Source organism: Schistocerca piceifrons, chromosome 2 (genome assembly GCF_021461385.2).
Source record: "Schistocerca piceifrons isolate TAMUIC-IGC-003096 chromosome 2, iqSchPice1.1, whole genome shotgun sequence".
In the NCBI taxonomy this organism is placed as follows: Eukaryota; Metazoa; Arthropoda; class Insecta; order Orthoptera; family Acrididae; genus Schistocerca; species Schistocerca piceifrons.
The window spans coordinates 595,052,102-595,068,698 of NC_060139.1; the positions used below are offsets into that span (position 1 = coordinate 595,052,102).

Consider the following 16,597-nt stretch of genomic DNA (forward strand, 5'->3'; position numbering starts at 1 on the left):
GAACACTATGTGAAAGTGAATACTGTGCAAGACTGTCATAACACAGCGATTTTGAAACTGCCGCACGCGAAATTCAGTGATGCTATTGCGCATGCGCAAAGACTATGTGCTGCCAGAGATGCATTGGGAAACCAACGCTGGAAGCGCACAACATTAACTGCGCTGGTGAGCAGCTTGCTCAAACAAACTCTATGTAAATATATGTGTATTAATTTTGCAAAAGGGATCAAAACTGTAACAACTGTATTTAGTATATAGATTTAGAAAGTAAGTATTGACAAAGATTATTCCCTATGAATGCACGTGGCCTTTCCTATGAAAATATGTATATATTGACATTTAGGTATATCTATTATATTGTTTGCTAGCCTGCCACGCTAAATGTTTTAGCGTGACAGTCGAGGGGGCGATGTAGCGGGACTTTGAATTTCGCCGCGCTACACTCGTTAAAATTGTAACACACTTTTTTTTTTCTATCCGTTTTTTGTCTCTTGAGAGCCGAGGCTTAATTCAGATGTAAAAAATTATTAGCTAGTCTTGGTCGGATTAAGACGGAAAAACTCATTGATGTGCAGACGTGTTGTGAAAGTTTGTATGAAATTTGGAGGTTGAAAGCAGCAACGTAAAATATATTGCACTCAACACCAAAATGGTTTTAGTTTGTATACATTAGTAATTCCTGGACAATGAAAACTTATTGCAAGATTTCGGAGCAGCCAAGACTTTTCACGCAGAAATGAAGTAGGAGATTTTTGAAGACCTGGACGCCACACGCGAGAAGACATGTTAACATGGTAAAGGATGAACCCTTATCTATGCCATTTCACCCTGTTAGTCACATTTGTTATTCTCAGTTTTTATTTTATTTTATTCCCCCCCCCCCCCTTTCCAAATAATTTTTGTAGTGGAAATTGGTTTGACTTTTGCTCAGAAACGCCACAAGGACCACCCCAACAATAGCTTTGCTGAATCACGAAGTCCGATAACTTTTCTGTATTACAAAGTCCGATTTGCATTTGATTCTTTCCCTTTTTCACGGTCATTTACAATTTTAAAATCCCCTTTTTATTCACCATTTCTTCCGACATTTTCAATCTTTTCAACCTTTTCTTTTCTTTTGTTTTTGTTTTTGTTTTTTATTAACCAGTACAGGTTAAAGTTGGATATAGAGGGAATTAGTGAAGTTCCGTGGCAGGAGGAACAAGACTTCTGGTCAGGTGAATACAGGGTTATAAATACAAAATCAAATAGGGGTACTGCAGGAGTAGGTTAAACAATGAATAAAAAAATAAGAATGCAGGTAAGCTACTACAAACAGCATAGTGAACGCATTATTGTAGCCAGGATAGATATGAAGCCCACACATACCACAGTAGTACAAGTTTATATGCCAACTAGCTCTGCAGATGACGAAGAGATTGATGAAATGTATGATGAGATAAAAGAAATTATTCAGATAGTGAAGGGAAACGAAAATTCAATAGTCAAGGATGACTGGAATTCGGTAGTAGGAAATGGAAGAGAAGGAAACATAGTAGGTGAATATGGAATGGAGGTAAGGAATGAAAGAGGAAGCCACCTGGTAGAATTTTGCACAGAGTATAACTTAATCATAGCTAACACTTGGTTCAAGAATCATGAAAGAAGGCTGTATACATAGAAGAGGCCTGAAGATACTAGAAGGTTTCAGACAGATTATATAATGGTAAGACAGAGATTTAGGACCTGGGTAGACTGACAGAACCAGAGGTTGTAGAGAGTTTCAGAGAGAGCATTAGCGAACGATTGACAAAAATGGAGGAAAGAAATACAGTAGAAGAAGAATGGGTAGCTTTGAGAGATGAAATAGTGACGGCAGCAGAGGATCAAGTAGGCAAAAAGACAAGGGCTACTAGAAATCCTTGGGTAACAGAAGATATACTGAATTTCATTGTTGAAATGAGAAAACATAAAAACGCAGTAATTGAAGCAGGCAAAAAGGAATACTAACATCTCAAAAATGAGATCGAAGGAAGTGCAAAATGGCTAAGAAGGGATGGCTAGAGGACAAATGTAAGGGTAAGATAGATACTGCCTACAGGAAAATTAAAGAGGCCTTTGGAGAAAAGAGAACCACTTGTATGAATATCAAGAGCTCAGATGGAAACCCAGTTCTAAGCAAAGAAGGGAAAGCAGAAAAGTGGAAGGAGTATATAGAGGGTCTATACAAGGGCGATGAGGACAATATTATGGAAATGGAAGAGAATGTAGATGAAGATGAAATGGGAGATATGATACTGTGTGAAGAGTTTGACAGAGCACTAAAAGATCTAAGTCGAAACAAGGCACCGAGAGTAGACAACATTCCATTATAACTACTGATAGCATTGGGAGAGCCAGCCCTGACAAAACTCTACCATCTGGTGAGCTAGGTGTATGAGACAAGCAAAATACCCTCAGACTTCAAGAAGAATATGATAATTCCAATCCCAAAGAAAGCAGGTGTTGACAGGTGTGAAAATTACCAAACTGTCCATTTAATAAGTCACAACTGCAAAATACTAATGTGAATTCTTTACAGACAAATGTAAAAACTGGTAGAAGCAGACCTCAGGAAAGATCAGTTTGGATTCCGTAGAAATGTTGGAACACGTGAGGCAATACTGACCATACGACTTATCTTAGAAGATAGATTATGGAAAGGCAAACCTACATTTCTAGTATTTGTAGACTTAGAGAAAGCTTTTGACAATGTTGACTGGAATACTCTCTTTCAAATTCTAAAGTTGGCAGGGGTAAAATACAGGGAGCGAAAGGCTATTTACAATTTGTACAGAAACTAGATGGTAGTTATAAGAGTTGAGGGACATGAAAGGGAAGCAGAGGTTGGGAAGGGAGTGAGACAGGGTTGTAGCCTAACCCCGATGTTATTCAATCTGTATATCGAGTAAACAGTAAAGGAAACAAAAGAAAAATTTGGAGTAGGAATTAAAATCCATGAAGAAGAAATAAAAACTTTGAGGTTTGTCAATGACATTGTAATTCTGTCAGAAACAGCAGGACCTGGAAGAGCAGTTGAACGGAATGCACAGTGTCTTGAAAGGAGGGTATAAGATGATCAACAACAAAAGCAAAATGAGGATAATGGCATGTAGTCGAGTTAACTCAGGTGATGCTGAGGGAATCACATTACGAAATGAGACACTCAAAGTAGTAAATGAGTTTTGCTATTTGGGGAGCAAAATAACTAATGATGGTCAAAGTAGAGAGAACATAAAATGCAGACTGGCAATGGCAAGGAAGGCGTTTCTGAAGAAGAGAAATTTGTTAACATCGAGTATAGAGTTAAGTGTCAGAAAGTCATTTCTGAAAGTATTTGTATGGAGTGTAGCCAGGTATGGAAGTGAAACGTGGATGATAAATAGTTTAGACAAGAAGAGAATAGAAGCTTTCGAAATGTGGTGCGACAGAAGAATGCTGAAGATTACATGGGTAGATCACATAACTAATGAGGAGGTATTGAATAGAATTGGAGAGAAGAGGAGCTTGTGGCACAACTTGACTAGAAGAAGGGATCGGTTGGTAGGACATGTTCTGAGGCATCAAGGGATCACCAATTTAGTATTGGAGGGCAGTGTGGAGGGTAAAAATTGTAGAGAGAGACCAAGAGATGAATACACTAAAAAGATTCAGAAGGATGTAGGTTGCAGTAGGTACTGGGAGATGAAGAAGCTTGCACAGGATAGAGTAGCATGCAGAGCTGCATCAAACCAGTGTCTGGACTGAAGACCACAACAACAACCCCTTTTCCTAAACCTCTCCAGTCCTTCCCCTTCACCCCTCTTCCTTCCCCTTCAACCGTTCTGTCAGAAGACGGAGGTATGGGCACCGAAAACTTGTATACATAAAACCTTTTTATGTGTGTGTTCTCCTGCTGCTGCTGCTTGGTAAGTACATTTCTTATCTATCCATTTATATTACATTGTCAAAAATTAATTATTTTCATTTATGGTGATATATCATGTCATTCTGCTGAAAACTGAACTGATGCAGAAACACATGAAGGAGTTTCTCGACAGATAGAACTGCACAGAGTCAAACATACAGCTTTGCTTTTTATCAGGAATTGTAAATTTTTCAAGACTCTTAAATGGGACATATATGAGTATCAGTTGCTGCCATTCCTCAAACCATCACACAGGATATGCTAAAAAACCTGCTGGACCAGCTTTGAAAAGTAAGAATGACTTAACCAGAGCAAAGAGTTGGCTCCAAAACAAAGTTTTCATTCTGTCAGCAGAACATGTAACAATCTGAACCATCCTGAAAGGTTAAAAACACCTTCTGAATAATTTTTTACAAATTATTCTATCACCAACTTCACGGCCTCATTAGCATTTGTGGCTGCTAAAACCCAGATAATAGATTGGATTCCAAATGTGCATGACATATCTTTCTGAAGTAGAAGGCTACATAACACAGTCTAAATACATTGTGGCAACTTCAGTCCATTACATAAAATATTGCCAAGATTGAGGTTTTCTTGGTTGAAGTACCAAATTTATATGAACTGATTCTTGTTGTGTGAGAGGGCAAATTTTGCTTTACTAATGTTCACAGCAAACAGTACCCACCCCACTACTGTAAGTCTTTACCTGACGCATGAACTGACAGAAAGTCAGTAGTTACTAATCCTGGTCGATATAAAAAAAGAGGCAGAAAATGAAGTCTGAATATTCTGTACAGGTACACAAAATGGGTGCTCAAATATATTGTTATTTAAAAAAAATTAATTAAAAGCTCATCCTTGCTTTTGTATGAGCAAGGCAAATTATTATATGCAACTTTCAATCGCAACCAAGCAACAGAAAATATACCTAACAATCTGAAATCTCCAAGGTCTGCAATGTTGTGGAGACCCTATAAGAACTTATTGCTTAATGTAGCAGTAGGCAATTCCAAAATCTGTGTTGAGTACCCAAACACCAAACTCGATATCAGGCAATTGATGTGCCTCATAGAGGCTTACTGCCTTTAAAATGGTGGATACAGCATGACCTCTGCCTCATGAAAATCAATGGACAGTAGGAGACATGCAGAAATATTCTTTTCTTGCAAATCAGCAATTGTTCATTTTTAAAAGGCATGGTGTTTGGCCGAAGGTATGCACTATTCCTAAATAAATATCTGCTAATAGTGGGTGCACACAATACCTTTATAGCCTAATATCTATGCGAGCACTTGTCACCAGAGAATGAAACTAGTACTACTCAAACTGCTATTATATGCCATTATTACTGATCTGCATATGTTTTGCATCAGAAATTAACCTTGTTACACAAAAGTCTTAGCCTGAAATGTTTCAGTATCTTTTCATGAATGTGGATTCCCATTAACATGTCTGCATTCCAGAAAACACAGCACGAGTTACTTTATGCACACACAAAAACTAACGTATGCTATATTACCTGGGCCTTTCATACCACATGCTCTATATTTCCAAAATGATTTACTGAATATAAAAATTTTGTAAAACCCCTATTGTACACAAGGTTTTATGTATCAAGGACACATGCAGATACACATTGTATGCTCTATATGCTACGCAATGTGCCCGACTGTACTTGTAAAATTTCTTGGATTTTTTGCTGCGCATTACATTCCTTTCAGTTATCAAGAACAGATTTCTTAATTTTGCCCATCAGTCGCTTCACTTACCCTTGTACAGTAACTCCACAATTAATTGTTCTAATGTTAATAAATCATTTCACAATAAACAGAATGATGATAATAGCAGGATACTTTCTCAACTATTAGCACAGCCACTGAAGTTAATGGTTGCCTATGAGGAGGATTAAATGTTACTATAAAATATTACTCTTAATGAAAACTGATCATAGAAAACAAATAAATTTAAATGTTACGCAAAACTCACAGAAAAGGCAAATGAAAGCCGTACAACAACTGTGTGACAGTGAATGTTACAAATACTTCGTCATGGTCTTAGGAAGTGGGTACAGAATTTTCAATGAAATAATCAACGCCGAGTGGTACAGTCCTTTATCATAAATTTTAGACTAACCACCCATTCAGAACTGGGCTATACTACCTTCACAGGCATGATTACCCAAAACACCACTACCAGTGTTTCACAGCAAGTAGTGGGCAAAAGAATAATACCATTCTCATACATTGAATAGAGTTATGCAAAATATCAGTTCAATATATTAAACTTTTGACTACAAAATACACTAGTATGATGACAATCAACTATAGTAATAACTTCAATTAATTAATATAACATGTTTTACTTATTTTAACAATCCAGATACATACCTCTTCTCCCGATCTCCCAGTAGAGCTGCGATACGTCTGAGTGAGGGTCTGCAGAAACCATGGTCTTCTGTAACAGATACTCCAGTGTCATAATACCTACGTATATAAGCCAGGCTGAGGGTCATATATAATATAGAGAAGTATTAAATTTCCGCTCCACATTTTCAAGGAAGAAAGGAAGAAAAGGAATGATGAAAAAGTATGCCAACATTCAGGATGTGGTACAATACTTCAGTTGGCTAACTATTAGATTACAAAATTCGTATAATGTGACTTAGAACTGACACTTTGTCAGGAACACACGGCGCTGTGGAACGGAGTTGCCATTTCCTCTACAGGAAACATGCACAATCTTGTATTTTGCTCAAATCATAAAAATTTGTAAACTATTCGATGTAAAAAGATAGAAATGGCATAAGTGTCTTTAGGAAGAGCTGCACTATGTTTCCATTTCAGTTTTATTTGCAGTAGGAATGTTTTAAGGCAATATATAGAAAGCTTACAAAAACGGTCTCCCTGAAGACGTTACTGAATTTTTGACATGTGGGAAACTTTTTGTTACTGAATATAGGTAATCCGGAGATAACTTAAGTGAGATGCATGAAACTGCACTCGTGCAATAAAATCTCAGGTGGGTGCCCACTTTGTATCATTGCTAAAATTAGTGTGTTAGTTACTACTCAGTATTGCAACAATTATAATGACAAATATTGAGAGGGAATTAATTTGTGCAATTAAGACCAACTTCCTGATCTGAGTTTCATTCGGACTCCGTTGCTTATTACTGTCTTCTTATTAATGGTCGAAAACTAATGAAAATATAGTTTTTCCAGGTATTTAAAGTGCAAAACACCAACATTCAGTTGCACACACCTGTGCATTTTTCTGTGATGACAATGGAATAACTCTACTCACAAAGTTCATGTCACTATCACTGATATTTGAAGTGACGCTTCCACTTCATCCTGCCACGCTTTTTCTGTGATGTGCTGTGGATGACTGACAGATTTTTTCCAGTCTTCCGAGGTGACTTTCCTCATATTGCCGAGTTCTTTGACTGCAGTGAGCTTGATTTTACTATTATTTTTATTATTATTATGGTTGGTCGTATGTTTCTGCCAGCCATCAATTCCATGTATGCGGAACCATAGTTTATGGGACAATATTAGATCCGTAAGCTGCAGTTTTCTACATTTTTCACTGCCCTAGATATTTTGACACTGATGCCACTTATCTCATGCTTTCATTTTATTATAGTATGCGTTTTGTCAACAACATAGTGGTTGGCAGCATTATCACAAACAATTGTCAACGGTGTATTCACTTGATTAACCACGTTTGACAATCCCCACATAAAAAGTGTGACATCGAACTTTCCTATGGAATACCATTAACTAACTTGCTTCGGACATCATTCAGTGTCATACAACAAATAACAGTAATAACACATTAAATATAAAGGGCAATGAAATTAAAAAAAAGGCAGGTGTGTAATTTATTTTTTCAAAACTAATTGCCGTAACAGTTAATACATTTATCCCACTGTGGGAAAAGATGGTCTCATCCCTCAGAAAAATATTTGCAGTTGCCTGAATGAAAAACTGGTAGAAGCCGATCTCGGGAAAGATCAGTATGGATTCCATAGAAATATTGGAACACGTGAGGCAATACTGACCCTACACCTTATCTTAGAAGAAAGATTAAGGAAAGGCAAACCTACGTTTCTAGCATTTGTAGACTTAGAGAAAGCTTTTGAAAATGTTGACTGGAATACTCTCTTTCAAATTCTGAAGGTGGCAGGGGTAAAATACAGGGAGCGAAAGGCTATTTACAATTTGTACAGAAACCAGATGGCAGTTATAAAAGTCGAGGGGCATGAAAGGGAAGCAGTGGTTGGGAAGGGAGTGAGACATGGTTATAGCCTCTCCCAGATGTTATTCAACCTGTATACTGAGCAAGCAGTAAGGGAAAAAAAAAAGAAAAATTCGGAGTGGGTATTAAAATCCATGGAGAAGAAATAAAAACTTTGAGGTTCGTCAATGACATTGTAATTCTGTCAGAGACAGCAAAAGACCTGGAAGAGCAGTTGAACGGAATGCACAGTGTCTTGAAAGGGTCAGAGACAGCAAAGGACCTGGAAGAGCAGTTGAACGGAATGCACAGTGTCTTGAAAGGAGGATATAAGATGAACATCAACAAAAGCAAAACGAGGATAATGGAATGTAGTCGAATTAAGACGGGTGATGCCGAGGGAATTAAATTAGGAAATGAGACACTTAAAGTAATAAAGGAGTTTTGCTATTTGGGGAGCAAAATAACTGATGATGGTCGAAGTAGAGAGGATATAAAATGTAGGCTGGCAATGGCAAGGAAAGCGTTTCTGAAGAAGAGAAATTTGTTAACATCCAGTATTGATTTAAGTGTCAGGAAGTCATTTCTGAAAGTATTCGTATGGAGTGTAGCCATGTATGGAAGTGAAACGGGGACGATAAATAGTTTAGACAAGAAGAGAATAGAAGCTTTCGAAATGTGGTGCTACAGAAGAATGCTGAAGATTACATGGGTAGATCACATAACTAATGAGGAGGTATTGAATAGAATTGGAGAGAAGAGGAGTTTGTGGCACAACTTCACAAGAAGAAGGGACCGGTTGGTAGGATATGTTCTAAGGCATCAAGGGATCACCAGTTTAGTATTGGAGGGCAGCGTGGAGGGTAAAAATCGTAGAGGGAGACCAAGAGATGAATACACTAAGCAGATTCAGAAGCATGTAGGATGCAGTAAGTACTGAGAGATGAAGAAGCTTGCACAGGATAGGGTAGCATGGAGAGCTGCATCAAACCAGTCTCAGGACTGAAGACCACAACAACAACAACATAACCATGATTGTATCCAGGTGTGCATCTCTTCGTTTCATGAATACCTTTCTTCAGAACTGCAAAAGTATGGACATCACGTGGAGGAAAATCAGGACTATATGGAGGGTTTGTGAGGGCTTTACAGCAGAACTTCTACAGCATAGTCCAAGAGTAGGCATTTGGAGTGACTATGTTTAGCTTATGTTACAGCACTGCCCTTGTTAAGATGTGATGCACTTTTGAAACCCCACTGTTCCAATTCTTTGTCATAAACTCTTTATGGCTGACTACTTCAATACGCCAATCAAAGAATCACATCCACACCTAGGTTTGATTTAATGAAAGCCAAAAGCTGAATATTGAGTTAACTGGCACAATCCTGAAAGAACGTACTGTATGTAAATGAAGCAAAGCTGCTGAAATAGTTTTTGTAAAACATTTTACATGTAGCATAAAATATAAAAACCTCTCACATTTCGGATTCTTACATTTTTTTTGCTATGCAACTGTTTTCAAACAACTGCAAGGAAATTATTGGTTAAAATATTTGATTATTTCATACTGTAAGTCTCACATCACAGCCTGATGATATGGTGGTTATCATTTTGTAATTGATCATATATTAGAATACTTCGAAGTTGAGTAACTCACTGATCATTGTTTGAACAATTTGCAGTGAATTAAGAGGGTAAATTGCAATTGCTAATGTGAGGGAAGCATGAAGTGGCAGATAAATTGTTGTCATATTTTAAAATGTGTCCCTCAACCATCTGTAGAAGTATATCAAAATCTTCGGTATTCATCCACAATTTCTGAATCCCATTCAAGATCATGCCCAAGTCTTTATGATCTTTAAGAGACTAAAATCTGTTTCTTGCTAGTGGAGATTCATTTACCAGTCTTATGTACAGTTTGAAAGTGTCCAAACAAATAACATTTTTCGCCACGACATGCAAAGAATAAGATTCACATACATGTTTGACTCGGAGAAAGTTTGAAGCAGAAAATTGAATCATCCGCTGCTGCAAAACTTACTTTTTATAAACAAAGTAAAGCTGTATCTCATGCTGAAGCAGATTTTCACAAATAATTGAAAATTACAGATTTAGGATTCACATATATCCCCCCCTGAACAACTTCAATACGCTGGATCTCACATAGGTGACTTGAATGTCCTTAACCAGTTATTCAACCAGGAAGAGTGGAGCTACAGCGTAACATGGATTCTGAGACATGTTTCGTTTCTGGTGAATCCCTAGTTCAATGAAAGGTGAATGCTAGGTTAAAAGGCTGAGCAAAAAAAAGAGAACCAAACAGGATTCAATCCCACAACTTTTTGGTTTCAAGTCACATACTCTACCACTAGACCGCCACATCAATTACGAATTTGGTCACACTTCCTGCACTCTATAGTCACTGCTGCTCTCAAGTTATGGCTAATGTTTGCTTTGTGGCAATGGCGATGTTTTTCACAACTTAATTCATCATAATTCAGACTACTTGTATGAAATATTTATACCTGACTTGACATGAGATTCAGGAGTTACAACTATGCGACAGACATATGAAGAGAAACAATTATAGTTTCAGATAGTGACTGCACCCTTGTATTGGGGGAAGGAAGTAAAATCCATTAACTGCATGTGTGACAGAAATTACCAGTATGTAACTCAGCACTACCTTTGTGTTACTTTGAAGCCTGCGATATTTTTATTTGGGGTTCCAACCAATATAAATATTAACAAAAAAATTAAAATATTCATACCGTAATTGTTCAGCAGGTGTGACTGGGCGGGAAAATATTCTTCCTCGTGAACAATGTCCGGTACGATGATGAAATCGTGGTCTGGGCACGTAGTATCTTCCTCCAACATGCAGCATCCGTGGACATCTTAGTGATGCTGTTTAAATACAATTGAGATTGGATTCCATTAGGAAGTTTGTGCACCATAACCACACAACAAGTATTGTAAACAAGGGAATCTCTAGCACTGCCCGCATAAATCTGAAATCTTTTTATTATTATTACTGCATGTCATTTTCAGTCACAGAGTAATCATCTTCAGTACTAAAATAAAAACAGTGTCAACCTAAATGACCAATATACAAACATATGTGTCATTTACAATGGAGAACATCAAGTTTTACAAGGTAAAATACACATTAAGACTCCTGTGGACTCACACAATTGTGCACAAAGACCATGCCAACTAGCAGGTAAGATTTAAACTGAGCCAGCTGCTTACAAAAGCCTATGAATCTAAGCACCATGTTTGTGGTGGATGCCATCAGTGTGCTATTTACTGAATACATGTACAATACACAGTATTTATTCATATAGAAAACAATAGGTTGTATGGAGGTTTATATGAAAACAGATTACAGGGTTAGAGAGTTAAAAACATTGATATAGTGCAAGAAAATATGAATGCTACTAATGCAAACTAGGTTGTTGAATAGGATTACAATCTATTTAGAACTGCTTATGTACCAATAGAATTGTCTTTTCCACAAGTATGTGTTAATGGAACCATGGCATCATCAATAAAGTTGCAGCAGATATTTAAAACACGTTTATTTCTTATTCAAATTTCTTGTCCACTTGGTACTGGAAACCAGGACAAAATCATACAACTATGCCCTCTGGTGTGCCAAATCCAAATAAATCTGTCTCAATGTCATTTTACAAACTATTTATGTGATAATGTTGAAAATTATTTATAGAAGACTTTTATTCCTTCAATAAACCAATATTTATATTAGAGACAAGCTATTTTAAAAATATTTACTTCCAAATTCTATTAGATGAACTGATACAATGTGCTTATAATGATATTAAGAATAACTTTTTATACTAACAACCATACATCATGAAAAATACACTACCGTAGTTTGATGTTATGGATCATTAGGAAAATAATGAGGACCAAGTTAGCAAAATAAGTATTTACATATGTACTCTGTGGAAAATGTTCTCGTACTGTGAGCAGCCCACATGGCACTGTGAAAGCGCTAACTCAAAAGTGTTTAAAAGTCTTCTTCGGAGACTGATGGACATCTCATGTTTCAGCCTGGGGAGCCAGCCAGCCCGCAAAGAACTCTCAAAAATGGGTGCTCTTTGTCATTGTCTGCTCATTGAGCAGGACACCGGCAGGTGATTTTTGACTGTGGAATATCTCCATCTCTTCGACGAGGCTACACTCCACACAAAGACTACCAGAAAAGACTTCCTAACACTTAACTCTATATAGAGCTGCATGCCCTCAGGAAAAATTATGACTGCAGTTTCCCCTTGCTTTCAGACATTTGCAGTACCCCCATAGCAAGGCAATGTTGGCTGATGTTACAAGGCCGTATCAGTCATAATCCAGACTGTTGCCCCTGCAACTGCTAAAAGGCTGCTGCCCCTCCTTAGGAACCAGGTGATATTTATAACAACAAGAAATGGCTTAAGGGGCACCTCTGAAGCACGTGTTCATAAATCAAAGGAAGGAAATGAAATACTAGAAGCACTTAATGTGATTGCACTTAATGTGATTGCACTTCAATGGCTGAATCTACTCACAGCAAAAATATTAACTGATTTGACGTAGATGGGCACTTTGTTGTAAAGTAGATGCATTTTTGCATAGGAATATACTTTCTTTTCCAAGATTCTTCACCACACCACCCCTCAATCATGGGAGTTTTAGACAAACCAATCGCCTGCCTCCACATGATAATGTGATGGCGAATAACTATTCACATTCACATCTGGAGGCATGCGCTTTGTCTGGTGGTGGAGGTAAATTTCTTTGGGTGCAAGACACTCAAGTACAAAATTTGAGGAAATAAGTGTGGTTAAAATAATAACATAAAATTTCTTCTAGAGTAAAAATGTAAAATCTTCCTAAAAAGCACACACAGAAATAGTGCACGTGCTCTCTTATGTATGCACATTCTATCCCATTAGCAAAAATTATTTACATCTATTCTACATCTTCCACAATAATGTAAAATGATGAACTGTGAATTGTACCTCATGTTCAGAAGTCCTAAATCCTCAACGACAAAAGGCTGTCAATTCTTCAAATTTAGCAGCAGGTGATGGCAGAGGCCTATAACACAATGTGCGTTAAAAACCTCACAGAAAACATAAGGGTGATGCAGCTGTGCAATATCGGTGAGAACCTCTGCATAATTGTTTTATGGGACCTGGTTGGTGGTCATGCAGCATCTATGTATACTTCCCTACGACAACAGTTGGTAGCATGGGAGACAGAAATTATTTTATGCTAGGTCCAGCACTGCAGATATATTCACAAGTGTTAGTGTTACTTTCAGTGTGTGCTGGTAAAAAGCTCCATCTTAATGTGCTGGCTGGTCACATTTTTTGTATGTTCAATGTCCACTGCATGCCACTACAGTGGATCCATAGCGCTGAAACTTCAAAATTGGATTTTAGTTCACAGATCTAACTATAAGGGAAATGAATCCTGTGATAATACGTTTATTTGATAGTCAGCAAGCTAAAGGTCAATGTACAAGTGCAGTGGTCTAATATAGTTCACTGATACCCTTCTAAACAGTCTCCCATCTTACTCTTTATTTTCAGGATGTCACACCATCCACTTCCCAATTTTCTTTCAGTTACTCTGCATCATTAATGCAGAGAACCATAATACGAGGTGATCAAAACAAAATTTGTCCAGAAACATTTGAATGACTAACAGGGAAATTACCCTTGTTAATCAAAAGAGGAACTGGTCCTCACAGAAAATACTGAAAACCATGATTCTGATACAGCATTTGGTTGCTGTCACGTGTCTGTGAATGGGCATCTGTCGCATGCTCTGTTCCGAGTACTTAGCCATGCCATAACATTTGAGTGAGAGACAGGAGCAGTAGTGACCACCTGAATGCAACACAGGATGGTGTTCACAATAAAACACTGAATGTTCATTGTCAAGTGTTACAAGAAACACAATGTATAGAAAATGTGTGTAGAGTCATTTCTATAAGAATTCCGAATGGAAGTTTTTTGGCAAAACCTCCAGCAAAGTCTGCCATGCAAAACTCTTTGGCAAAACCTCCGGAAAAGTCTGCCATGCAAAACTCAGTGGGAAAACAACAGAAAATATTGCTTGAGTTAAAAAAAGGTTGTCAGATGCAATCTCAATGCAGTTTATCTATGCACGTGGGAATTAAGAGTGTCTTCGCTACAGTCGACATAATAGTTTTGCAAGAGTCAGCAACCATTTAGACATTTTTAATTAGATTACATGTTTCGATCACTCTGGATAATCTTCAGATTTCAGTACTCTAATATGTGATTCTGGGAAGAAAAGATCAGTTGCTGATGCAACTACTTAGATCTGGAGATGATCCAGAGTGATCAAAACATGTAATCTACCTAAAAATGTGCAGAGTTGGAACAATAAATGAGAATTGTCTTAATTAAGAGAATGTCAAGCTTAAACATTATCAAAAAGAACCTGCACCTGTGTCCTTACAAATTTACTGTTGTCGATGAGTCAAAGTGTGAAGATGAACTTTCGAATGTTGAGTTCTGCCAGTGGCTTCTGAGTGAATTGTAGTCAGGACTTTAGGAACATCATCTTCAGACGAGGTCTGGTTCAGCCAGTCACAGTATGTGAACTCACAGAACATGCACCACTATGCAGCAGAAAATCCCCCATCAGTACTCTGCAATCTGCCACTGCATAATCTCAAGATTGGCATTTGGTGTGCAATGTCTGAAGTCAATATCATAACAAAATTATTTTAATAAAGTGCTAATGCTAACCACTATGTCCAGAAACTGTTTAAGCCATATGTGGATCAACTCCCAGGAGATAAATTACTGGATGGATATTTTCAGGATGACAGAGCAATAGCACACACTGCCTTGACAATCTCGTCACGAGTGCCCGAGGTGTTCGATGAGGGGGTGACAATCAGCAGAGGTAGTGCAATCTCTTTGTCACTTTGATTGCCTGATCTCTCTCGCCATAATTTTTACATGTGGTGCAAATTGAGGGGACAGTTGTATCAAAATAATCTTCTAACACTGTATGTGTCCCTGTGATACGTAACATTCCCCTTTCATGCTGCGTAGTGTACTCCGATGCTTCCATCCAAGCTTTCCGTTATAGGTAACACTAGTGTTGACCAGTTCCAGTATAGGAAGCCCAGGTTCAATAAACCAACCCTTTTCTAAGTCTGGGTGATTTCGGTGAGGTACTAAAATTTTGACATGATCTAAATTTTAGGAGCAGCACACCAAATGCTATGAACACGTTACAACTTCCTCCTCCCCTTATGTGCCCAAAGATGCCCAATCAGCACTAGTCTGGTTAAAGACCTCACAGCAGCCTCCGAGTCACCCACTTCTCTTGGGACAGCATACTGTTGGCTTTAGCAGGTTATTGTGTATGCTAGGCAACCCAAAAGATACAGTCCTTCACATGAAGCAACTGCATGGCTAGGCAAATGTGAGAGGACCCAGGAACAGTGGTAGCAGTGTATTGTTCACAGTAAGTAATTGGTATAGACTGAAATTTGACTCCACCATCATTTCACTTGGCATATCCCTGAGACACATTACAACACTGCCAATATTATATAAAGGGACCAATAAGACAGCTCCTGTACTGTTCATGAGAGCAGTTATCAAGTTACCAGGCTGTACTTTATTGCATGTTTTCCATGCTCAATCACATGAAACTACTAACCTGGCGGACAAGTAAGGACATCACACACTTACCCTACACCTAAAACCTGTTGAATGAAATTAGAATTATATTAATACCTTCAGCTGCTAACGGGCAGGGACAGGTGGAAATGTGTGCCCCGAGCGGGACTCGAACCCGGGAGCTCCTGCTTGCATGGTAGACACACTATCCATCTGAGCCACCAAAGGCACAGAAGATAGCATGACTCCAGGAACTATCGGACATGTTCAAAAGAAGACACCATATCCATACAAGTATATAGTTCTGGCAACACCAGCCATGACATTCTTCTTCTGTGCATATGCACACATATTCCCCAAACTCTTACGGGACTTGGTATGAACATCTTCCATGAGTAATGAGTGTGTTGAGGTAGGACACTACGAATGTAGTGTGTGGACATACAACATGAGAATGTGGGTCTTGCGGGAGGCATGCATGCAGTCGCACTATCCTCTGAGCCCTTCGTGGCTCAGATGGATAGAGCGTCTGCCATGTAAGCAGGAGATCCCAGGTTCGAGTCCCAGTCGGGGCACACATTTTCACCCGTCCCCGTTGATATATATCAACGCCCATTAGCAGCTGAAGGTATTAATATAATTCTAATTTTGTTCTATACAGCTGCAGGTCATCAATGGTCTCTTTTCTTTCGGACATGTCTGAAAGAACAGACACCATATCCATATAAGTATAAAAAACCTGTTGAGTACA

General features: G+C 38.2%; 1 protein-coding gene across 1 annotated transcript in view; it reads right to left on the reverse strand.

The window, feature by feature from the left end:
• The window catches only part of LOC124774996, a 338,749-nt gene that overhangs the window by 111,690 nt on the left and 210,462 nt on the right, over nt 1–16,597 (reverse strand). The window contains exons 12-13 of the mRNA XM_047249749.1: nt 10,939–11,074; nt 6,316–6,382 (exon numbers count right to left, since the gene is read on the reverse strand). Coding sequence (XP_047105705.1) covers nt 6,316–6,382; nt 10,939–11,074 — 203 coding nt within the window. The remainder of the gene's footprint in view (nt 1–6,315; nt 6,383–10,938; nt 11,075–16,597) is intronic.